Source organism: Sebastes umbrosus, chromosome 6 (assembly GCF_015220745.1).
Source record: "Sebastes umbrosus isolate fSebUmb1 chromosome 6, fSebUmb1.pri, whole genome shotgun sequence".
NCBI lineage: Eukaryota > Metazoa > Chordata > Actinopteri > Perciformes > Sebastidae > Sebastes > Sebastes umbrosus.
The window spans coordinates 7,758,964-7,785,838 of record NC_051274.1 but is presented as its reverse complement, the minus strand read 5'-3'; the positions used below and the strand labels follow the sequence as shown (position 1 = coordinate 7,785,838).

At 39.1% G+C, this 26,875-nt stretch overlaps 1 protein-coding gene across 1 annotated transcript in view; it reads right to left on the bottom strand.

The window, feature by feature from the left end:
• The window catches only part of LOC119489691 (NACHT, LRR and PYD domains-containing protein 14-like), a 53,023-nt gene that overhangs the window by 24,087 nt on the left and 2,061 nt on the right, over positions 1-26,875 (bottom strand). Inside the window, exons 2-8 of the mRNA XM_037772435.1 lie at positions 24,566-24,650; positions 15,935-16,032; positions 13,511-15,305; positions 12,154-12,330; positions 10,203-10,376; positions 9,394-9,567; positions 8,047-8,220 (exon numbers count right to left, since the gene is read on the bottom strand). Coding sequence (XP_037628363.1) covers positions 8,047-8,220; positions 9,394-9,567; positions 10,203-10,376; positions 12,154-12,330; positions 13,511-15,305; positions 15,935-16,032; positions 24,566-24,650 — 2,677 coding nt within the window. The remainder of the gene's footprint in view (positions 1-8,046; positions 8,221-9,393; positions 9,568-10,202; positions 10,377-12,153; positions 12,331-13,510; positions 15,306-15,934; positions 16,033-24,565; positions 24,651-26,875) is intronic.

The following is a 26,875-nucleotide window of genomic DNA, read 5'->3' as shown; positions in this document are numbered from 1 at the left end:
TGTGACACCAGTGGCAGAATTTGGTCATTCTCAGTTACAATTTATTTCCTTTAGAATACATAATAAAAAATATGAGGATACGTTTGTATACAAAACAATATTCCTCTTACAAATAACCAATCCCTAAGGAGTCGCTTGCATTTAGCGTTTCATAATTCAACTTTTTTTTTTCAAAGTGTGTATACCACACTGACCTTTTGTTTTAGGATGTGTGCAAATAATACAACATAAGCCAGTAGAATATCACATAGTTAAAATAATATATGACAGAATAAAAAGCGGTACATGAATAGTTGTAGGCATCATGAGTGAACTGGCAGAGTGGAAACAAAACACACTTCTACCCTGGCATACAGGTACACCGTTCCAAATAAAAGCTGGTATTTAAATAATGAGAGTAATAATGGGGGAACAACTGAACGACAAATAATGGCTGGGTTAAAAACACTGAGCATGGACTTATTGTATTATTGGTCTCACATGCTAACACTTCCATCCCATCAGTACAACAACAGTCATGTCATACTTCTCTAACAGAAATACTGTTTTCATTCACTAATTATTTCCAGTGGCTTCCATGATTATTTGTTACTGTTAAGTTACTGTCACGGAATATCTGCACTTCCTGTTTCAAATTAAAAGCCTACTGGTAGCTAGAGGACATCCTATGACCTGGTGGAGGGTTTTTAATGTAAAATATGTACAGAAAGTGTTGCTTTTTGTTGATGGTAGCTTAACACGGATAAAAATAAAAATAAAAATGGGAAAATTGAAGTGACTGAAAATAATTAGTAAGTGAAAACAGTATTTGTGTTAAAAAGAGAAACTCAGAAATCACTGTGTAGTGATGGAAATAGTGCTGTAGAAATGGACATTATCCTGAATTTATCATGGAGGAGGTGTTGAGTTTGCATTAACGGCTAATGCGGCTAACGATGTTTTATAAGGAAGGAAGTTCATTCAACAGACCTCAAGGATACACACAATGCATTTTGGTTAGAAACGCTAAATGTAAAACATAACTTTACTGTTTGTTTACATGAAAACTACACAAGAGACTAGACTGGTGTCTGCCCTTCAAGTCCTCTGAAGGACCACCATCATGGGCAGGGTCCTTCTGTTCTGCCGGAATCTTGTCATTATGAAACAAAGGCTTGAATATTACAAAAGACAAGTAAAAGACAAGCCTCTTTACATTCCATAACTAACTGCTTCAATGTATTTTCTAGCTACACCTACGAGGATGAAGACGGGGTGTATCCGGAAAGTCAGTTTGTCTTTGATTTGGAGCTTCCTCCGGAGTTCAAGCCCAGAGTAGGGGATGGAGAGGTACAAGAGTTCTACCTCCTGCCCATAGATAAGGTTAGTGTTGATGACATATTCTGAATAGTAATCCTGTGAAATAAAAAATATTCGGAGGCGTGATATTGAAAGCACCGAGATTTAGATACCACAAAAATACGCAGGGGGTATTTTGTGATCGCTCCGTCTTGGTTTCAGGTGAAGGAACTGGTGGCCACTGATGACTTCAAACCCAACTGTGCCATGGTGGTCTTGGACTTCCTCATTAGACACTCGTTTATTGATCCAGACACAGGTTTGTGGCTACCTACAAAATGTCCACTGTTGAAATCAATTATAAAATTATAAAACAACTTCACATCTCTTTTTTTAAAGGAAGTCTTGTTTTGATCTTTTCATTTCAGAGCCATGCTATCAGGAGTTTGTGGCAGGACTCCATCAGACAATGCAGAGTGAAGCTGAGGACTGAGCCCACTGTCAGAGGCCAAGACACATTCACATTGTTGTTTTTATTTATCTCTGCAAATGACAAATTTTAGCCTCGCAGAAGCCAAGTGCTGTGTCCTCAGTTTGTGTTTTGAGAGAACATCCACCAAGACTTGACTGAGCTGTGAAACTGGAGGCTGAAACGGTCAATGAGCTGAGGGGAGTGGATCACATGACGATGGGTGAACTGAGTGTTGGGTTTGGGACTGAGATTATTCCAACTAAAAAATCTCTCCTTAAAACTGAACATGAAGTTTTCCATTGCAGCTCACATAAATGATCCCATTCCTCCTCTGGTATACTTTGGTTTCCTTATGTTTGTATTCAAAACATATGCCTCTATGAAGACTTTTAGTTGAATATTATATAATTATACCCCTGCGACAACATAGTCAGGGGTATATAGCGCTCTGCGTGTCCGTCCTTCTGTTCGCGTGTCACACTTTAGTTTCCGGAGTAGAACTCGAAAACTGTTTAACTTAGGAACTTCAAATTTGGTATGATGGTTGCCAGTGTGGTCTAGTTGTGCCTTTTGGGGGTTAGAAGTCCAGGGTGTCCAAAAACTGAAAAGACTTTCTCATCAGAGACCAGCTTATACTACAATCCAGCGCTCTATGAGTATTTCTATGCATATATGTATGTATGTATTTATGTATGCTTGGGGAGATCTTGAATCATCTTGGCACCGTGTTGGATTCATCACATACTTGGAATCAACAAACTTGGATGGAAAGTTCCCAAATCATATACAATTAATGAAATATCAGACACCATCAACCGGGGCAGCGTGGACACAGAGTCCAGGTGTTGAAATACAAGCAAGTAATGAAGTGGTTAAAACCTGGAGAGCATCAACAAGACAGGCTGTATTTGTCTTCTACTGACTTTATCCTGAGGAAGGTGAGCTAATAAATAGCTAGATTGTGCTCAATAGACTAATTCCATTAGTTCCAAAAGGGCAAAACCTTTGGCCCTACCTTTGGTCGAGCAGTGAGCGGGGGTATGTGAGCCATGCTCACTTATGCCTTGTTTCCCTCATTAATTGCTCAGTATAATGCCGGACTTGAGGAAGTCTGTATAAATCGTTCAAACCATGCTGTATCCTCAGATTCTGAAAACTCTTCATAGACCCCTGATGAAGAAAGGTACAGTATACTGTTATGCATTGAGAAACCCCACCCCCTAAACCTTACATCTCATCATTTTGGTACAAAATCTGGGTCATATGCACACCATCTCAAAACGTTGACAGCTTTAATTGGAAACTCCCCTGTTGTAGCCTCCTCAATCTCCTTCCATCTGGCAAAGTACTCTGGGTTATACCAACAAGGGTCTCAATTGAGCTGTGATATAATAATCTTTGAGACATCTTTGAGAATCCTTCCATTGCTTTTTGCCAACTATAGTCTCTGATATCTAATTCCAGGCTGAATGATGATGGTGTTAATAAATCTATTTAGTATAAAACTTTTTTTCTTTTTTCTTTTCTTTTACAGACTTATACAAATAAAATTCTTCTGAATATCTGGATGAAAAATTATTCTGTCTGTTGCACAATAAAAAATAATCTCAGCCATTTTCCTGAGTTGCAACTGTGCAACTCTTTTTCATAATCCCAACACAGATGGTAGCAAGAAATGACACATCTTATTGCTCAATTATTACAATGTTAAGCACAAATTTAAAATGTTTCTATATTATCGTATAGGTTAAATTTGTTTATATTGATGTTTCTTCCAATATCATACAAAATGTGTGAACGTTTTGCTTGTGTTTTACAAAAAAGAGCAAGGGCGTGCCGTTTCCAGCAACCTGGATTTGGAAATACAATCACAACTTGGTAAACTGATTAAAATCTTTTTATTTTGCAACAGATGTTCAGAAGAGTTGTGGAGTCTTCAAAACAGCTCTAAATGCTGCTGATGAAGGACTTTATGGATTTTTCAAAGATAGTCAGAAAATTGTCTACTTAGCTCAGTGACTTGAGTTTAAAGGTAAGACATGAGAGGCACAAACTGTAGCTACTGGGACTGTAAAGTATACTAGAATATACTCCTGCACTTATTATAACATGTGGACATGCAGTTTTCTAACTGCTGAGGAACACTGTGAACTTTTATTTATTGTGTGAGATGTTAAAGAGGTTCTGTCAAAGAGAGTTGTTGAATACTAATATGACAAAATACCTACAGTCTCATCTTTACTACAATGATGAGTTCATTGTCCAGTCCAGTAACAGATATTTGTTCATCTTAAAATGTGGACAGAAAACCACAGAAACATGTTTAAGTTTTAAAAAATTAAAGTGACCGTTAACACTAACGTTAGCTACATTTCTTTGTTAGTATCGCAAAGTTAGCTAACTTATTTTAAAATGACTTAACTCGAAATACTTAAACATTGATGAAACAAATAAACTTGTTTTCGCTTTGAAAAAAAAAAAAACAAGAATCACCGCCTCACGGTTGTATGGCTCCCCCAACCAGTCAAGTTGCAGTTTACATCCATGTCTGTCCAAAATGTCATCCGTGTGAATCTGTCATAATTAGCATATGAATTCTTGAGTTATTGCCAAAAATGTGTTTTGTGAGGTCACAGTGACCTGTGACCACCAAACTCTAAATGAGTTCATACTTGAGTCCAAGTGGGCGTTTGTGAAACTTGAGTTTATTTTCAAATCCAATTTCCATAATTTTAAATCAAGTTTAACTACATTATGATGACACTTAACCTTGACAAAACAAAGTCAGTCAGAAAGAAAGCATTCACATCATCAGTTCAGTGTTCACTGCATCCATTCAGATAAACCACCTTTGTGGTAAAACAGAGGAAATGGTGACATCTGCTGGCAGAAAGCAGCTCCAGCAGGAACAACAGAACGTGAACGGTGGTGAGAACGACCGCTTCAACACTGATTTCTGAGGGGAAAAAGCTCCATGGGTGACTTTATCTGTCTGTGTTGAGTCATGTAACGTGAAAACTAGCAGACTCACACAAAAAACTGGAATTTTCCTGTATCTGCATGATTAGAATAGAATAGAATAGAGACTTTATTGTCATTGAAAACAATGAAAAACAATTTAGCAGATCTTGGCAGTAAAAGCAAACATTAAAAGCAAACATGAAAAAACATTCAAATCAAAATATAGACAAATAAATGGATCATAAAGTGCAGGTGCCATGATTATGGTTCAGCAGCTAGTGTCCTAAGCTTTTGACACACTTGACTGCCTGTGGGTAAAAGCTATTCCATAGTCTGTTTGTGTGTGTTTTAATTGTCCTGTATCTCCTTCCGGAGGGAAGAGTAGTAAACAGTCCATGTCCAGGCTGGGTGGGGTCTTAAGAAATACAGCTGGCTTTCTTGCGGAGCCGGCCAGCGTATAGGTCACTGAGGGGGGGGTAATGTGGTCCCAATCACTTTTTCTGCCATCCTCACCACCCGCTGCAGGTCCCTCCTGTCCTCTACTGTGCCGCTAGCAAACCACACAGTGCAGCAGTAGGTCAGGAGGCTCTCAATGGTCGCCCGATAGAAATTAATCAACAGGTTTTAAGGTGAGCCTGCTTCAGCTTCCTGAGGAAGTAGAGTAGAGTCTCTGCTATTCTCTATTAGTGAATATAAAATCTAGAATATACATGTTAATCAGTTCTGTTTGTATATTTTACATCAAACATTATATAAAATATGAAGGTGCTGACTTTCCACCAAAATCCAGACATAATCTGTTTGTAGTCAGGTGAGAAACTAAAGCGAAGCCTCGACTGAATTCAGATTTGATCTAATTCTTTCTGTTTGTTACAAGCAAATATTTATCTTTTATAATATGAGAAATGGCTGGTATTGGTTTTAATCATGGATGTATAAAGAGAACTGGATACAGCGTCGGAGGCTCCCATTCATTCCTATGAGAGCTGCTCAGTGGAGCATGAAGCCAAAATGGCTCGACTGTCGAGTGATAAAGTACCCGGATCATCCGGCGATCTTCCTCACCCATTGGGCCCATAGAGCAGGAGCAGTAGCGTTTCCTTTAACTCCGCCTCCCAGCCCTAGCTCCAGCCTCGATGTGGGTCTCATTCACATGAACGGAGGAAGGGAAATAACTCTGGATTCAGCTATTAGTGCATTTTACAACTTTTAGGACCTAACGATTTAAATAAAGACTATTAGAATGTTCATACTGGGAAGTTAATTCACCTCAAAAAAAAATTATCCGCTGAGTTACAGACGTCTCTTTCCCAATGTAAGTCTATGGGAAAAAGTCTTTTTAGGCCCAATGGCATCACGTGACGGACACGGAAGTTGTAGTACCGCCGTTTTGGTCACTACGAAAATGGGCATCAAAGTCTGGCGCTCTTCCTGAGGGCTTGGTTTTAATAGGGTAACTTTATTATCTTCCACTGTTATTTAGAAATAAGTGGAAATAAACAGCAAAACTCAGAGTGGAGCTGCAACACAAAGCAAAGCAGAAAGATCTATTTAAATGTGTTAATCTACAGTTATGTTGTGATAAACTGAACTATTCTGCAGAGGCATTTTGGGTTCAGAATATATGAATAAATAAAAAAAGACAAAATAAGATGCAGGTCCAGGTGGTGAACCTCTGTGGATAATCAGGACACGGCTGATCCTTTCAACACATCCGCTTTTCTGATCACTCACTGTGACAGAGCTCCCTTCTTCCAGCTGATGAGAGAAGAAGAGAACAGAAGTCAAGAATCAGTGTTTACAGAGACTCCCTCCATCAGCTGTCAGTCACTGATGCATTACACAGTTCATTTATAAAACTATCATTGGCAGAACCAACCTCCATATCTCCGCTCACTCATCTCTAACTGTAACCGCTTATTTATCTTCAAGCAAATTCATTAGTGTGGTCGTTCCTAAAGTCTGCACCTCCTCTGGTCGTCACTCATTCCAGTTTGCTGCTCCTAGTGACTGGAATGAGTTACAAAAGACACTAAAACTCCACACCCTCATCCCGTTACCCTCCTTTAATAGCTCTTTGGCGGGACCACATCATGGTTGCTTAATGTAACGATGGTTCTATGAAATAAGAGCCAATGATTTGAGCCTTCAGTCAGACTGATCTCAGAGCTGTGACAGAGATGAACTGATCAATGAGAGAACTAAGACTTTCTGATCAGATTTGATGGTATGATAGTTTGATGGATTAGGACCACTGTCTCTATACATGTTGTGATGCTGTCAGTTGTAATCCATCTGTATTTCCTGGAGACATGAACACAACAACAACAACAACATCTTCTTCACATCAACTCTAACACATGATCACAACAAGCTTCTGGCTGATCTGATTGGCTGACTGTTCTCTCTCTCTCTCTGTGTCACCGTTCTCCTATCACAGCTTAACGGAGGAAACATATCACAACAATACTGCTGAAACCAGCATGGACCAACTCGGACCCTCTACTGACCTCATAGTCTCCAGTTTACAGTTTGGACTCTTCACAAGATCAAGCAGCACCTTCACATCTGAATCCTGCAGGTTGTTTTCACTCAGCTGCAGCTCTCTCAGATGGGAGGGGTTGGACTTCAGAGCTGAGGCCAGAGCATCACAGCTGATCTCTGACAACCAGCAGCCACTCAATCTGAATAAAGAATAAATGATGAAGATAAAAATCACTTTATAATCCAATCAGATGTGTTCAGGTTTTAAATGTGCAGCTCAACATTACTAATAAGCTTTTCCCTAAAATGAGTAGAGTGACTTTGTCATTGTGTTATTGTGGATCATTATAATGTTAGCCTTCTACAGACATCATCCAATTGTCACCACAACAATCATACACCTTTTCATGTCAACACACATCAATAACATGCTGCTGATCTCTGTGTTCATCTATGTGTGTGTGCTGAATGATCAATATCAATGATCAGACATTATGGAATATGCTGAAATTAACAGAAACCAGAGAAATATTTCTACTTCATTACCTAAACTTGATCAATTTAAAAACAATATTAGTTCAAAGGATCTTCTGTATCCAGATGTGACCATGTACCAACAATGATAAACATTAATTTACTTTAACAACTAACAGTGGACATTTTCTACAGTTTCTTTAAGAAACACAAGTCTTCTGTGACTGCAGACTGAATTTAGTTCAAGAAACATGAAAATATGAAGAAAAGGAAATTTACAACTCTATGGATGTAAGTTATGTCTGTAAATAAATTAGGTTAAATTGTTGATTAAACATATAAGATCTATAATAGTAATAGAGAGTCAGTGAACTGACCCCAGAGTCTCCAGTCTACAGTGTGGACTCTCCAGAAAACCACACAGCAACTTCACTCCTGAATCCTGCAGCTTGTTGTGACTCAGCTCCAGCTGTCTCAGATGGTAGGGGTTGGACTTCAGAGTTGAGGCCAGAGAAGCACAGCTGATCTCTGACCAACTGCAGTCCCTCAATCTGAATAAAGAATAAATGATGTAAGTTTAGAAGACAACGTTCCTGCTTGAAATCATTCAATGTTTAATAATAAGATAAGATATAAGATATTCCTTTATTAGTCCCACAGTGGGATAATCTGTTCAGAGCTGTAGAAAGTTTAGAACGTAGAAGCTTAGAAAATGTAAACTCCAAACACCTGAAGCCAACAGGATGCAGGTTAAAAACTGTAAAATACAAAAAGTGAGACAGAGCTCTTATTAATATTAATGACAATGTGCTGATACTTCAATAAAGAGGTAGTGACTTCACCTCTTAAACCCTGACAGCTCCACCAGTGGATCCCGCTATGCAAACTCATGTTGAGCAGCCAAACACAAATAAAAACCCACAGAAATTGATTCAAGATTTGACTCAAGATCTCAAAGTTCCCAAAGATGCCAAATATGTCAGGATGAATTTTGGGGAAATGTAAACTAAAGATATATAAGATAAGACATCTACAACATATTTATTTTAGGAATAGTTGGGTCATAAAATCAAAGCATTTTCAGTTTAAACTATTCAGTCAGTATAAGCATCATTATAGCTTCATAAAATGTATAGAAAAAGCAAATAGTGAATATATTTTTTATTGTCTGATAGCTGAAATAGAGATGATTTATTTATTCTTTATATATAACAGACCGTTGCTATGTATAGCAGACCATTGCTATGGGCGCAGTTCTGATGTCGGACTCTTGCAGACCGTTTATGTGTCAAAATATAGATTTTTTCAGTAAGTAGCCGTGTAATCAGCGGGATAATGTACAGCTAGCGGGTCATTGTTGTCAAAGAATCCCAGACAGGGCGATGAGAGACTGCTCCGCGTCGGGGTGCAGCATCACCCTGTCTGGGATTCTTTCACAACAATGACCGGCTCGCTGTGCATTATCCCTTACAGATTTTTTATTATCATTTCTTTGAAAAAGGAAACATGATGGAAGTCAAATTTGTGATATATTGAGGTTTTAAATGTGTAGCTCAACATTGCTCAGCTACAGTCAATGGACTAAACCACTGAAGAAGAAAATGTACTTTAGCATTAAGATACTCAGTGTGGATCAGTATAATATCAGCCTTATGTCTGCAGTTTGTCACCACAACTTTGACATCATATTAATCTCATTACAGAGGTAAAAAATGGTGTCTGACCTCAGAGTCTCCAGTCTACAGTGTGGACTCTCCAGAAAACCACACAGAAGCTTCACTCCTGAATCCTGCAGCTTGTTGTTACTCAGATCCAGCTCTCTAAGATGGGAGGGGTTGGACCTCAGAGCTGAGGCCAGAGGAGCACAGCTGATCTCTGACAAACTGCACCAACTCAATCTGAATAAAGAATAAATGATTTAAGTTTAGAAGACAACGTTCCTGCTTGAAATCATTCAATGTTAAATAATCTGTTCAGAGCTGAAGGTTTAGAACACAGAAGTTTAGAAAATGTAAACTCCAAACACCTGAAGCCAACAGGATGCAGGTTAAAAACTGTAAAATACAAAAAGTGAAACAGAGCTCTCATTAATATTAATGACAATGTGCTGCTACTTCAATAAAGACGTAGTGACTTCACTTCTTAAACCCTGACAGCTCCACCAGTGGATCCATCTATACAAACTCATGTTGAGCAGCCAAACACAAATAAAAACCCACAGAAATTGATTCAAGATTCAACTCAAGATCTCAAAGTTTCCAAAGATGCCAAATATGTCAGGATGGATTTTGGGGGAATGGGAAGAATATCAGGCAACAAAAAAATAAGCCAAAGGACATTTGCTACTAACAAAACGTGGGCGCTGGGCATGAAAATGACAATTGCGTCAGTGCTGTGCGTCGCTTTGCGCTGGGTGTAAGATAGGGCCCTCAGTGTGGATCAGTATAATATCAGCCTTATGTCTGCAGATTAGTGTCACCACAACTTTCCCATCATATTAATCTCAGTACAGAAGTAAAAAATGGTGACTGACCTCAGAGTCTCCAGTCTACAGTGTGGACTCTCCAGAAAGCCACACATTAGCTTCACTCCTGAATCCTGCAGCTTGTTGTGACTCAGCTGCAGCTCTCTCAGATGGGAGGGGTTGGACTTTAGAGCTGAGACCAGAGAAGCACAGCTGATCTCTGAAAAACTGCAGCCAAACAATCTGAATAAAGAATAAATGATGAAGATAAAAATCAATTACTTTATAATCCAATCAGATGTGTTCAGGTTTTAAATGAGTCGCTCAACATTACTATGTCCTAATCAATGAGCTTTTCCCTAAAATGAGTAGAGTGACTTTGTCATTGTGTTATTGTGGATCATCATAATGTCAGCCTTCTACAGACATCATCCAAATGTCACCACAACATTCATACACCTATTCATGTTAACATACATCAATAACATGCTGCTGATCTCAGTCAAGTCCGGAATTAGAGGATCAATATCAATTCAGACTTGTTAGACTTCATTATTTAATTTATTACATGGCCTTCTTCTTACTGTAGCTTAGTAGGTTTATGTCATTTACAGTAAAGGTCCACATTTGTTCAAATGTCTCTTAAAACAACAGCCACATGTCATATGTACATTAAAAGAGTTATTGGTGACAGTAATCATTCCTCCTGTGAAGTGGTCCCTTCATAACACAACTACACTGTAAGAAATGACTTCATAAGTTCAACTGAAACTAAAATGAAGATTCAGCCATGTGAGTCCGACAAATCAAGTGGGTGTTTACTAGAGCTGGGACGATTCAACAATCTCCTGATTCGATACTATCACAATTCGATATGTATTATTATTTTAAAGTGTTGTGATTCGAATTTGCGATTTTTTGCGATTTTTGTCAACGTTTTTAACACTAGACCATGGGAAAAAGTTGAATCATACACTTCTAGGGACTTTTACTTTGGAAAATATCTAAATTAATACAGTAAAAATGTTTGATTTTCATGTCCTGAAGTCAAATATATCAGTCAGTGTCAGGCATTATTTATTAAATGTTTTCCAGCAACCCTTATAATCAAAGAATAAAGACATTTTCCTCACAAAATAGTGGTTTCTTTTGGGTGGAATGGATATGACATCACGTTACTCAGACTACAACAATACAAGTGGTAACTTCCTTCTACCTCCACATAGACTTAAATGGAATATATTGATTCTGGCATTAAAAAATAAATTTCAAAATCGTAAAAATAAAATTGCGATACATAGGTGAATCGATTTTTTTTCCTACCCCTAGTGTTTACCAAAGTTACAGACTGTTTATTACCAAATTCCCTCTTTGTGTTACTAATCCTCCTGTAGCTCCACAAGGAAACTGTCAAACACAACATACTTACTGGATACATACTAAGGCTGGGCAATATATCAATATTATATCGATATCGTAATATGAGACAAGATATCATCTTAGATTTTGGATATCGTAATATCGTGTTATGGCATAAGTGTTGTCTTTTCCTGGTTTTAAAGTGATGTAATTTTCTGAACTTACCAGACTGTTCTAGCTGTTCTATTATTTGTAATTTACACTAAGTCATGAGATCCACATCACTGATGATTATTTATCAAAAATCTCATTGTGTAAATATTTTGTGAAAGCACCAATGGTCAACCCTACAATATCGTTGCAAAATCGATATCGTAGTATTTGGTCAAAAATATAGATATTTGATTTTCTCCAAGTCACCTAGCCCTAATACATATGACTCAGACTACTGAAGCCTCCGATTAGTGTGTAGGATCTGGTGGTATCTAGCAGTGACGTAAGGAGATCGCAACCAACTGAAGCCTCTCCTGTGTGCCAAGCATGATGGAGAGCTACGGTGGCCGTTGCGAAAACGTGAAAGTCCCTCTCTAGAGCCATCTGGAGCAGAGCCAGTGCATAGAGAGTGTGTACAAACTATATAAGCTACAGTCAGTGAACTGACCTCAGAGTCTCCAGTCTACAGTTTGGACTCTCCAGTCCACCAAACAGGTACTTCACTCCTGAATCCTGCAGGTTGTTGTTGTAACTCAGGTCCAGCTCTCTCAGATGGGAGGGGTTGGACTTCAGAGCTGAGGCCACAACTTCACAGTGAGTATCTGAGAGTCCACAGTCAGAAAGTCTGTCATGACACAAAAATGACAAAATATGTTATTATGAAAGAGGACAGTTTATATTTACTTCATACATTTGATGACTAAACAGTTTGATATATACTTCTTTGATTAATATTTGCTTTTCACATCAGCATTCAGCTAATCTTATCTCACTGTTTGACATGAAACAATCATTCTCATCACTCTCTCTCTAACCTGCAGACTTTTAATTTTGGTTTTTCTTTAATCTTGCAGATAAAGTGAGAGAAAATGTAGTTACATGATGCTTCCCTTATGTCCAGTCTGTCAGTGTGATCTGATCCCAGGTCTGTCTCCACAAAGTTAGCATGAGGCCTTCTTGATTAGTAAAGCATTTTTAAAACTCAGTGAATAAGTAATAATAATACAGTTGAGAAAGATGACCTCTCTTTACTAGCTACCTGCTGATGTCAGGTTCACGTCCATAAATGGGAAAATTCAGTGACTGCTGCCAAACGGTAGAGAAATTAAACAAATCGCGCAATAATATTAGACCTGTACATAATTAAACATTCATATAATTAGATATTTTGATGACTGCATGGTGTTTTGTCATTAACACTCTTTTCTGAGCATCAAACATATTCAGCTCACAAACACAATTAATGAACCAATAAGGTTGCATTATTTTCAACATAATATCATCAGGAAGATGTTATCAGTGTATCTTGCATTAAAAACATAATATTGATCTTTGGTGTGTATGAGATCTCTTAAAAAGTCTGAATTCTACCATTCTGCTGTTACATATTCATCAGACCGCTGTTATTGCTGGAAGCTGTGTATTTCCATCTTTTCTGAATCTGTCCAACATCTCCTGAAATTCGCCAAACACATAATCCACCAAAGAGCTTGTGTTAAAGTATTATTTTACCGTGTGTCTCTGTAACACGTTAACTGTAAAATGTATCAATTGTTAGAAATAGTTAGAATAAGTGTTCATTAACTTGACAGCTAGAAACACAAACTACTGAAACATTTTTTAACTCAACATTTGAAACAGCTCAAGAACATCTGTGACAAAATACAACTGACATATTTATGTAAGAAACACGTGGAACACTTATAAGAATATTATATTTTAGGAATAATTGTATAGTGTGTATATTTGAAAAACTAAACTACTAATCTATACTTATCTATAAAGTTAATCACATCTGGACTTACAGAGCTTTTCTGCAGTTCCTCACAGCTGGAATCAGTCTCTGTCGTCCCTCCTTTGTTGTGTTGTACTTCTTCAGGTCCAACTCATCCAGAACCTCCTCTGACATCTGCAGCATGTAGGCCAGAGCTGAGCAGTGGATCTCTGAGAGTTTCTTCTCTGATCTGTTCTCTGACTTCAGGAACTCTTGGATCTCCTGATGTACCGAGCGGTCGTTCATCTCCGTAAGACAGTGGAAGATGTTGATGTTTCTGTCAGGAGAGGTTTTGGTATCATACATGTTCATCGCCTTCAGGTTGTTAATGATTCTTCGGATAATTTCTGGGCTGTTGTCTGTCTGACCCAGCAGACCTCCTAAGAGCTTCTGGTTGGAGTCCAGAGAGAGGCCATGAAGGAAGCGAACAAACAGGTCCAAGTGGCCATTTTTACTTTTAAGGGATTTCTTCATGGCTCTCTTCAGGAAGACATCCAAGGTTGAATGAACATATTCTTCTCCCAGGAAGGCCTCCAGTACCTTTGTGTTGCTGTTTGTGTAACAGTGCAACATGTAGACTGCAGCCAGAAACTCCTGAATGCTCAGGTGAACAAAGCAGTAGACTGTTTTCTGGAAGATCACACACTCTCTTTTAAAGATCTCTGTACAAACTCCTGAGTACACCGAGGCCTCTGTGACATCAAGACCACACCGCTCCAGGTCTTCTTGGTAGAACAAAAGGTTTCCTTTCTCCAGATGTTCAAACGCCAGCCTCCCCAGCTTCAGAAGAACTTCCCCGTCAGCCTCCGTCAGCTCCTGTGGACTCGTCTCATGTCCCTCACCGTACTTCTGCTTCTTCCTCTTTGTCTGAATCAACAGGAAGTGTGAGTACAGGTCAGTCAGGGTCTTGGGCAGCTCTCCTCTCTGGTCTGTAGTCAACATGTGGTCCAGAACTGTAGCAGTGATCCAGCAGAAGACTGGGATTAGACACATGATGTGGAGGCTCCTGGATGTCTTGATGTGGGAGATGATTCTGCTGGACAGCTCTTCATCACTGACTCTCCTCCTGAAGTACTCCTCCTTCTGGGCGTCAGCGAAGCCTCGTACTTCTGTTACCCTGTCAACACATGCAGGAGGGATCTGATTGGCTGCTGCAGGTCGGGAAGTTATCCAGACGAGAGCTGAGGGAAGCAGATTCCCCTGGATGAGGTTTGTCAACAGCACGTTGACTGACGACTTCTGGGTGACATCAGACACAACCTCATTGTTGTGGAAATCCAGTGAAAGTCTGCTTTCATCCAGGCCGTCAAAGATGAACAGAACTTTACAGACGGCGAGCTTCTCTGCTGTGACCTTCTGTAATGTTGGATGGAAAACATGGAGCAGCATGAGAAGACTGTACTGCTCATCTCTGATCAAGTTCATCTCCCTGAACGAAAGCAGAATCACCAGACTGACATCTTGGTTTTCCAAGCCCTCTGCCCAATCTAGAGTGAACTTCTGCACTGAGAAGGTTTTTCCAACGCCAGCGACGCCGTTCGTCAGAACGACTCTGATGTGTCCCCGTTGGTCAGGTAAGGCTTTAAAGATGTCGTGGCACTTGATTAGAGTGTCATGGAAGGTCTTCTTCTTGGAAGCTGTCTCAAGCTGCCTCACCTCATGTTGGGTATTAACCTCTTCACTCTGTCCCTCTGTGATGTAGAGCTCAGTGTAGATCTTATTGAGGAGGGTTTCACTTCCTGTTTCATCAGTTCCTTCAGTCACACGTTCACATCTCCTCCTCAGACTGATCTTATGTTCATCTACAACCTCCTGCAGAACCCTATCTGCTGAAAGAGAGAAAACAAGTTTAAGACAAAACAAAGAAACTTATTATTTCCAATGCCAATATGAAAATAATCCATATAACAATATATACATATAACAATATATAAAGAAGTAAAGGTTATAAAGTCAATTCAATTTATTTTTATATGGCGTCAAATCATAACAGAAGTTATCTTAAGAAGCTTTTCATATAGAGCAGGTTTAGATCGTACGCTATAATTTAGAGACCCAACAAGAGATCCCGCATGAGCATGCATTGTTATGCAACAATGGCAAGGAATAACTCCCCTTTCATCAGTGTGTCTGTCTGTCTATGATAGAACAATGATGTTGTTGCTTTACAGAGATTAATAGTTCACCATCTTCATCTACGCAGATGGAAAAGAAACATCATTCTGATTGGTTAATGCAAAGATGGAGTGATATCATAAAAACAAAACACAAAAATGGAAAATGATTTCTTTTGGGTTCAGATTTTCTCTCAAGGAGAACAAAGTACAAGTGATACAGAGCTGATATGTATGGTGGAGAAGATCTTAAATGGTTGTCACAACAATAGTCAGTGTATTAAAAGAACAAGTCCTGTTTTCAGACATGAAGACATCAGCAGACCGATCTATGGTCTTACTTTGTACAGTGCTGGTCTGGCTGGCCGTCTGCAGTCCACTTCTTGTTCTGGATCTGGACATCGGCTCCTCCACAGAAGCAAGACTCCTTTTCTTCTCTCTGTGGAGACATTACATTATAATTAAAATGATTTGTTGATTGTTGAAAAAAATCAAGACTTGGCTGATACTGAAGCTCAGATAGTCACAGAGAAGAGTTAAAGTGTTGTTACTTTTCTGTTTGAGTTCAGCATTCAGTCTGTAATGAAAATGTTTCTTCATTTTAACTCTTCTGCTTTAATAAACAAGAATTAGCTGCTTTTCCTATCTGACTGTCTTATTAAACATTTAGTGATCTGGCTGAAGTTTGTTTATTAAAGGGGAGCAAAGGCCATTTTAAAACATTGCTATTATTCTATTCTAACAAGGAACACCAGGGCACCAGTGTGACATGCTGTGTGTCTTAGACCGCTGTTCACCTCAATATTTAGACCACTTGTAACTTCAGTTCAAACCTAACTAACTCAAACTAAACTACCCAAAGTGACAAAATCAGTAAAGGACATAATCCGCTCTCTTTGGCCTCTTTTAAAACATTAATATTATTCTGGAGGCTATATAACATGATGGAAAAAAAACTGCAACTTGCTCATGGACTCGCCAGGAAACCACAAGGTGGCAGCAGCACATTTCTCTCCTCTACAGTCCACAGGGAGAAAACTGACTCAGACACTTTGGCAGTATAGTAATAAACTGTTGGATTAACACTGCTTAATTCCTTTCCTCCTTCTGCTCTGTCAACTGTCTCAGCTGACTGACCGAAAACTTTCACTTTCAGGGTTCCCTCCCTGTTCTCACATACCTGGATCACCTGGTCAGTGAGGTCTGCGCTCTCTGAGTGCCATTCTAGTTCATTTACAGGAAATCTTTGACCTTAGAGTTTATGTATGAGGGCGTGTGTGTGTTGCTCACACAAATCAGCCTTTTAACACGGTGTGTTTATGAGAATCTCTTTTGGCTTGAACAGGTTGAATTAAAATGACTTTTGGTCAAATGTTATCTCATTTCTATGTTTAAATCAATTGGATTAAAAACTAATGTGCTTTTTCTGTAAAATTTCTGTTTATTCAGACTTATATGACTAAGATTCTTCTCAGCATCTGAAAGAAAAAAACTATTGTCTGTTGCGTAATAAAAAAGAATTTAAGCCATTTTCCTGAGTTGCAACTCTTTTTCATAATCCAAACATAGATGGTAGCCAGAATTGACACTTCTTCTCGCTCAATTAGTACAACATGAAGCTTCATTTTGAGGAATATAAATCTTTTAGCAGAACGTTTTGTCTTTATCCTCAATGCATCATCGTCCACCAGGACAGCTTACAGTAAAAACAGTCTCTTACTTTGACTCTGAGGATCCAGGTTCATTACTGAAGTCTAGAAGTTCGTCTTTGGACCGGTCACTCTTCATAGACAGACAGCTGGGTACTGGAGACTCTGCTCTCGGTCTGTACTGAACTCTGCAAACACCAAGATGATTTTATTCACATCACATGAATCCTTGATAAATTCTCTGATGTTAAAGCCATTTAATTAGCTCTAAATACACAAACTACTGTTATTGTCAATAATTAGTAGGTTTAAAAGTTTGTAGCCATCCTATTTGATTACATTACAGCTTTTCTAGGTGACTGACAGCTGTCTCAGATACTAAGAGGAAGATGGCACAAATGATATAGCTACTGATATAGCTACTGTCGACAATAAGGAGGTTTAAAAGCTTGCAGCCGTTTTCTTAGATTAGATTACATCTTTTCTAGGTGAGTCTTCAGAGTCAGAGTCTTCATGTTTTTCGTAGGTCTCGCGCTACCAGTGTGTCCGTGTGTGTGGAGGAGGAGCTGAGCCTCGCTCTCGATGAAACACCAACACAGAGAGCAGAGGACAGAAGCAGTGAGCCGGTAAAGGACACCTACACATAGCATTCACATCACATGAATCCTTGATAAATTCTCTGATGTTAAAGCCATTTAATTAGCTCTAAATAAACAAACTACTGTTACTGTCAATAATTAGGAGGTTTAAAAGTTTGTAGCCATCCTATTTGATTATAGCCACATTTTGGCAAATTCCACGATATTCCACATTCTACAGTTGATTCCATTTTTATTATCAAATTCAAATCACAGGGCCCTCAGAACTCATTATTTACATGTTAGCAGAGTCCCCTTTGTTCACGTTTGTTTATGTGCTAAAAGTGTGATTAAGGGTGTTTTCTTTTAAGGTGGAACAGAGTTCGGTTGTTTGGTCTTCACTAGAGTTTGAATGAGCGTTCACACCACCCCAAACAAACCATACTAACTGGGCATACACATCTAGGTAGTTCATTTTAACCGAACAGAATGGGTTATGAGTGAATGCAACCTTAGCGACCTGTTTTGCTAGCAAGGGAGTAAATAGATAGAGAGAATAAAGCATACCAAACCGTAATCTGCTCACGGGAGCAATCGATGATGATTTTCTCCTTTAGTTGGGCATAAATCACGGCTAGTTAGCGATACGATACAACCCAAAGTTCTACCAAAGTTCAGTATTGCTTTAACTGTGATTAAAAGTTACTGGTGACCCTGACCTTTGTCCAGCGATATCTCTGTCAATTTTACTGCTAATATTATATTATATTTATATTATATTCTGCAACATTTTGGAATATTTAGCGCCTATTTATATAGATATACATTTTTCTAAATGGCTGCCATGACCCCCAGAGGCCAAATTTGCAGTGCCCAGATGTCTATATCTTTTCATAACATATAAACTTACATCTGTGCCAAATTTGTTGCTTCTATCGCAAAATGCAAAATTGTTACAAATATTTCAGCTTAGCTGCCCCACTATCCCCCTGCTTCAGTCTTCACTTTTCCTCCTTCTGCTCTGTTATTACCTCCGCCAAGGAAGGAGGTTATGTTTTCACCGGCATTGGTTTGTTGGTTTGTTTGTTGGTTTGTCCGTTTAGAGGATTACTCCGAAAGTCCACGATTGATTTGAAGGAACATTTTTCGAGGGGTGGGGTGTGGCACAATGAACAATCCATTAGATTTGGTGGCGATCCGGATCATGATCCGGCTTCGGGAATTTCTTTTAATAACTCCGCTCAGCCTGTGCATTAACACCACAGGCTTTAAGACATGCGCAGTGTAACTGATAACGCATCACCCTGCCTCTTTCTTTCTGCCTGCTGAGAGAGGGACAGAGAGAGAGCGGGGGATGGAGGGAGGGGGGGGCACCTGTAGATTTGGCGTTTTTTCACATTAAACTTTGTGAAATTACAGTTGAGTTCGACCAAAGCACGCTTGGTGATTGTTGGAAAGAGTAACAACAACGGTTTAGGTGAGTTTCACTTTGTTTCTGTCCAGTTTGAATGAAGTGTTTTACGCTGCTCCGCTATGTGCAGCTGATCTCAACATAAACAAAATTACACGTGGATGATGGCGCAAGCTGAACGGAGAGGGGGGGCAATCGTTCTCGGGCAGCTTGGCGGAGGTCTGCGCTCTCCGAGTGCCATTCTAGTTCATTTACAGGAAATCTTTGACCTTAGAGTTTATCTATGAGGGCGTGTGTGTGTTGCTCACACAAATCAGATTTTTAACAAGGTGTGTTTATGAGAATCTCTTTTGGCTTGAACAGGTTGAATTAAAATGAATTTTGGTCAAATGTTATCTAACTTTTATGTTTAAATCAATTGGATTAAAAACTAATGTGCTTTTTCTGTAAAATTTCTGTTTTTTTTCAGATTTATATGACTAAGATTCTTCTCAGCATCTGAAAGAAAAAACTATTGTCTGTTGCATAATACAAAATAATTTAAGCCATTTTCCTGAGTTGCAACTCTTTTTCATAATCCAAACATAGATGGTAGCCAGAATTGACACTTCTTCTCGCTCAATTAGTACAACATGAAGCTGCATTTTGAGGAATATGAATCTTTTAGCAGAACGTTTTGTCTTCATTCTCAATGCATCATCGTCCACCAGGACAACTTACAGTAAAAACAGTCTCTTACTTTGACTCTGAGGATCCAGGTTCATTACTGAAGTCTAGAAGTTCGTCTTTGGACCGGTCACTCTTCATAGACAGACAGCTGGGTACTGGAGACTCTGCTCTCGGTCTGTACTGAACTCTGCAAACACCAAGATGATTTTATTCACATCACATGAATCCTTGATAAATTCTCTGATGTTAAAGCCATTTAATTAGCTCTAAATAAACAAACTACTGTTACTGTCAATAATTAGGAGGTTTAAAAGTTTGTAGCCGTCCTATTTGATTACATTACAGCTTTTCTAGGTGACTGACAGCTGTCTCAGATACTAAGAGGAAGATGGCCCAAATGATATAGCTACTGATATAGCTACTGTCGACAATAAGGAGGTTTAAAAGCTTGTAGCCGTTTTCTTAGATTAGATTACATCTTTTCTAGGTGAGTCTTCAGAGTCAGAGTCTTCATGTTTTTCGTAGGTCTCGCGCTACCAGTGTGTCCGTGTGTGTGGAGGAGGAGCTGAGCCTCGCTCTCGATGAAACACCAACACAGAGAGCAGAGGACAGAAGCAGTGAGCCGGTAAAGGACACCTACACATAGCAGCATAGTTTTTTTTCTGTTCAGTTGGCTCAGACGCTGTGAAAAAACGCTTATAATGACAGGGAAAACCCTGATTTTTTATCAATTGTAGCCACATTTTGGCAAATTCCACGATACTCCACATTCTACAGTTGATTCCATTTTTATTATCAAATTCAAATCACAGGGCCCTCAGAACTCGTCATTTACATGTTAGCAGAGTCCCCTTTGTTCACGTTTGTTTATGTGCTAAAAGTGTGATTAAGGATGTTTTCACACCTGTAGTCGGATTCATTTGGTCCAGACCAAGTGAAAAAATTATACATTGTTGTAGTTCTGGTCCGAATCCTGTGCACACTGACTTTTTAAAAGTCAAATGTTATCTAATTTTTATGTTTAAATCAATTGGATTAAAAACTAATGTGCTTTTTTCTGTAATATTTCTGGGTTTTTTCAGACTTATATGACTAAGATTCTTCTCAGCATCTGAAAGAAAAAACTATTGTCTGTTGCATTATAAAAAATATTTTAAGCCATTTTCCTGAGTTGCAACTCTTTTTCATAATCCAAACATAGATGGTAGTCAGAAATGACACTTCTTCTCGCTCAATTAGTACAACATGAAGCTGCATTTTGAGGAATATAAATCTTTTAGCAGAACGTTTTGTCTTCATCCTCAATGCATCATCGTCCACCAGGTCAGTTTACAGTAAAAACAGTCTCTTACTTTGACTCTGAGGATCCAGGTTCATTACTGAAGTCTAGAAGTTCGTCTTTGGACCGGTCACTCTTCATAGACAGACAGCTGGGTACTGGAGACTCTGCTCTCGGTCTGTACTGAACTCTGCAAACACCAAGATGATTTTATTCACATCACATGAATCCTTGATAAATTCTCTGATGTTAAAGCCATTTAATTAGCTCTAAATAAACAAACTACTGTTACTGTCAATAATTAGGAGGTTTAAAAGTTTGTAGCCATCCTATTTGATTACATTACAGCTTTTCTAGGTGACTGACAGCTGTCTCAGATACTAAGAGGAAGATGGCCCAAATGATATAGCTACTGATATAGCTACTGTCGACAATAAGGAGGTTTAAAAGCTTGTAGCCGTTTTCTTAGATTAGATTACATCTTTTCTAGGTGAGTCTTCAGAGTCAGAGTCTTCATGTTTTTCGTAGGTCTCGCGCTACCAGTGTGTCCGTGTGTGTGGAGGAGGAGCTGAGCCTCGCTCTCGATGAAACACCAACACAGAGAGCAGAGGACAGAAGCAGTGAGCCGGTAAAGGACACCTACACATAGCAGCATAGTTTTTTTTCTGTTCAGTTGGCTCAGACGCTGTGAAAAAACGCTTATAATGACAGGGAAAACCCTGATTTTTATCAATTGTGGCCACATTTTGGCAAATTCCACGATACTCCACATTCTACAGTTGATTCCATTTTTATTATCAAATTCAAATCACAGGGCCCTCAGAACTCGTTATTTACATGTTAGCAGAGTCCCCTTTGTTCACGTTTGTTTATGTGCTAAAAGTGTGATTAAGGGTGTTTTCACACCTGTAGTCGGGTTCATTTGGTCCGGACCAAGTGAAAAAATTATACATTGTTGTAGTTCTGGTCCAAATCCTGTGCACACTGACTTTTTACAAACAAACCAGAGAAGTAAACATGAAGTTATAGAGACTGACATGAAGTTATAGAGACTGAAAGGTAACTGATTGTAATCAGTTCATCATCAGGACCCACGTGGGGAAATCAAATTCTGTGACTGACAGAAGTTTATGCAGCACTTCAATGCTTCTGATGTGCATATTTGTGTTCTTTGATTAATAAATACTAATAATAAACATTATTAGTCTTATTAGACTGCAAATCAGCCACATGTTATGATGAATAATAGTAGAGACAGGACTGTACAAAAGCCCCTTTGCACGCTTTCATATGATTGGTGCGAATGCATAGTGCAAATGTCGGGGAGCGCACGGATACGTGCATGAGGCGTATTACTGTGAGATCGCTGTCACACTTTTTAATGGAGTTCATGATCTGACAAAGTACACAGAGTCGAATACAAGCACAGCAGTTTTAACAGCTGGCGTGCTTCTATACATCACTTCCTGAACAGATTTCACCATCAGCAGATGGATTTATTAGTAGTTTAGCTTTTGAAATCGTGCTAAAATCACATATCTGCTGGTGGTTGGTTCGCTCTCACACCAAAAAAGAAATGCACCAGAGTTTGCTTGGAAGCGGACCGAGACCCAACTTTTAAGGTGGACCAGAGTTTGGTTGTTTGGTCTTCACCAGAGTTTGAATGAGCTTTCACACCACCTCAAACAAGCCATACTAACCAGACAAATAGACCTGAGTTTATTTTAATCGAACAGAATGGGTTATGAGTGAATGCAACCTTAGCGACCTGTTTCGCTAGCAAGGGAGTAAATAGAGAGACAGAAAAAAGCATACCAAACCGTAATCTGCTAAAGGGAGCAATCGATGATGATTTTCTTGCTTAGTTGGGCATAAATCACGGCTAGTTAGCAATACAACCCAAAGTTCTACCAAAGTTCAGTATTGCTTCAACTGTGATTAAAAGTTACTGATGACCCAGACCTTTGTCCAGCGATATCTCTGTCGATTTTACTGCTAATATTATATTATATATATATTATATTCTGCAACATTTTGGAATATTTAGCGCCTATTTGGCAGCCATTTAGAAAAATGGCTGCCATGACCCCCAGAGGCCAAATTTGCAGTGCCCAGATGTCTATATCTTTTCATAACATATAAACTTACATCTGTGCCAAATTTGTTGCTTCTATCGCAAAATGCAAAATTGTTACAAATATTTCAGCTTAGCTGCCCCACTATCCCCCTGCTTCAGTCTTCACTTTTCCTCCTTCTGCTCTGTTATTACCTCCGCCAAGGAAGGAGGTTATGTTTTCACCGGCATTGGTTTGTTGGTTTGTTTGTTGGTTTGTCCGTTTAGAGGATTACTCCGAAAGTCCACGATTGATTTGAAGGAACATTTTTCGAGGGGTGGGGTGTGGCACAATGAACAATCCATTAGATTTGGTGGCGATCCGGATCATGATCCGGCTTCGGGAATTTTTTTTAATAACTCCGCTCAACCTGTGCATTAACACCACAGGCTTTAAGACATGCTCAGTGTAACTGATGACGCGTCACCCTGCCTCTTTCTTTCTGCCTGCTGAGAGAGGGACAGAGAGAGAGCGGGGGGTGGAGGGATGGGGGGACACCTGTAGATATGGCGTTTTTTTCACATTAAACCCGGTGGAATTACAGTTGAGTTCGACCAAAGCACGCTCGGTGATTGTTGGAAAGAGTAACAACGATGGTTTAGGTGAGTTTCTGTTTGTACTGTCCAGTTTGAATGAGGTGTTTTACGCTGCTCTGCTATATACAGCTGATCTCAACATAAACAAAATTACACGTGGATGATGGCGCAAGCTGCACGGAGAGGGGTGGAAATCGTTCTCGGGCAGCTTGGTGGAGGTCTGCGCTCTCCGAGTGCCATTCTAGTTAATTTACAGGAATTCTTTGACCTTAGAGTTTATGTATGGGGGCGTGTGTGTTGCCGACACAAATCAGCTTTTTAACAAGGTGTGTTTATGAGAATCTTTTTTGGCTTGAACAGGTTGAATTAAAATGAGTTTTGGTCAAATGTTATCTAATTTTTATGTTTAAATCAATTGGATTAAAAACTAGTGTGCTTTTTTCTGTAATAATTCTGTTTTTTTCAGACTTATATGACTAAGATTCTTCTCAGCATCTGAAAGAAAAAACTATTGTCTGTTGCATAATACAAAATAATTTAAGCTATTTTCCTGAGTTGCAACTCTTTTTCATAATCCAAACATAGATGGTAGCCAGAATTGACACTTCTTCTCGCTCAATTAGTACAACATGAAGCTGAATTTTGAGGAATATAAATCTTTTAGCAGAACGTTTTGCCTTCATCCTCAATGCATCATCGTCCACCAGGACAGCTTACAGTAAAAACAGTCTCTTACTTTGACTCTGAGGGTCCAGGTTCATTACTGAAGTCTAGAAGTTCGTCTTTGGACCGGTCACTCTTCATAGACAGACAGCTGGGTACTGGAGACTCTGCTCTCGGTCTGTACTGAACTCTGCAAACACCAAGATGATTTTATTCACATCACATGAATCCTTGATAAATTCTCTGATGTTAAAGCCATTTAATTAGCTCTAAATAAACAAACTACTGTTACTGTCAATAATTAGGAGGTTTAAAAGTTTGTAGCCGTCCTATTTGATTACATTACAGCTTTTCTAGGTGACTGACAGCTGTCACATATACTAAGAGGAAGATGGCACAAATGATATAGCTACTGATATAGCTACTGTCGACAATAAGGAGGTTTAAAAGCTTGTAGCTGTTTTCTTAGATTAGATTACATCTTTTCTAGGTGAGTCTTCAGAGTCAGAGTCTTCATGTTTTTCGTAGGTCTCGCGCTACCAGTGTGTCCGTGTGTGTGGAGGAGGAGCTGAGCCTCGCTCTCGATGAAACACCAACACAGAGAGCAGAGGACAGAAGCAGTGAGCCGGTAAAGGACACCAAAACATAGCAGCATAGTTTTTTTTCTGTTCAGTTGGCTCAGACGCTGTGAAAAAACGCTTATAATGGCAGGGAAAACCCTGATTTTTATCAATTGTAGCCACATTTTGGCAAATTCCACGATACTCCACATTCTACAGTTGATTCCATTTTTATTATCAAATTCAAATCACAGGGCCCTCAGAACTCGTTATTTACATGTTAGCAGAGTCCCCTTTGTTCATGTTTGTCTATGTGCTAAAAGTGTGATTAAGGATGTTTTCACACCTGTAGTGGGGTTAATTTGGTCCGGAACGAGTGAAAAAATTATACATTGTTGTAGTTCTGGTCCGAATCCTGTGCACACTGACTTTTTACAAACAAACCAGAGAAGTAAACATGAAGTTATAAAGACTGACATGAAGTTATAGAGACTGAAAGGTAACTGATTGTAATCAGTTCATCATCAGGACCCACGTGGGGAAATCAAATTCTGTGACTGACAGAAGTTTATGCAGCACTTTAATGCTTCTGATGTGCATATTTGTGTTCTTTGATTAATAAATACTAATAATAAACATTAATATCTTATTAGACTGCAAATCGGCCACATGTTATGATGAATAATAGTAGAGACAGGACTGTACAAAAGCCCCTTTGCACGCTTTCATATGATTGGTGCGAATGCATAGTGCAAATGTCGGGGAGCGCACGGATACGTGCATGAGGCGTATTACTGTGAGATCGCTGTCAAACTTTTTAATGGAGTTCATGATCTGACAAAGTACACAGAGTCGAATACAAGCACAGCAGTTTTAACAGCTGGCGTGCTTCTATACATCACTTCCTGAACAGATTTCACCATCAGCAGATTAATTTATTAGTAGTTTAGCTTTTGAAATCATGCTAAAATCACATATCTGCTGGTGGTTGGTGCGCTTGCTTTCACACCAGAAACAAAATGCACCAGAGTTCGCTTGGAAGCGGACCGAGACCCAACTTTTAAGGTGGACCAGAGTTTGGTTGTTTGGTCTTCACCAGAGTTTGAATGAGCTTTCACACCACCCCAAACAAGCCATACTAACCAGGCAAATAGACCTGAGTTCATTTTAACCCAACAGAATGGGTCATGAGTGAATAAAACCTTAGCAACCTGTTTCGCTAGCAAGGGAGTAAATAGATAGAGAGAATAAAGCATACCAAACCGTAATCTGCTCACGGGAGCAATCGATGATGATTTTCTCCTTTAGTTAGGCATAAATCACGGCTAGTTAGCAATACAACCCAAAGTTCTACCAAAGTTCAGTATTACTTTAACTGTGATTAAAAGTTACTGGTGACCCTGACCTTTGTCCAGCGAGATCTCTATCGATTTTACTGCTAATATTATATTATATATATATTATATTCTGCAACATTTTGGAATATTTAGCGCCTATTTACGACCCCCAGGGGCCAAATTTGCAGTGCCCCTATATCTTTTCATAACATATACACTTACATCTGTGCCAAATTTTTTGCTTCTATCGCAAAATGCATGGTGATTATTGGAAAGAGTAACAACGACGGTTTAGGTGTGTTTCACTTTGTTTCTATCCAGTTTGAATGAAGTGTTTTACGCTGCTCCGCTATGTGCAGCTGATCTCAACATAAACAAAATTACACGTGGATGATGGTTCGCTCTCGGGCAGCTTGGCGGAGGTCTGCGCTCTCCGAGTGCCATTCTAGTTCATTTACAGGAAATCTTTGACCTTAGAGTTTATCT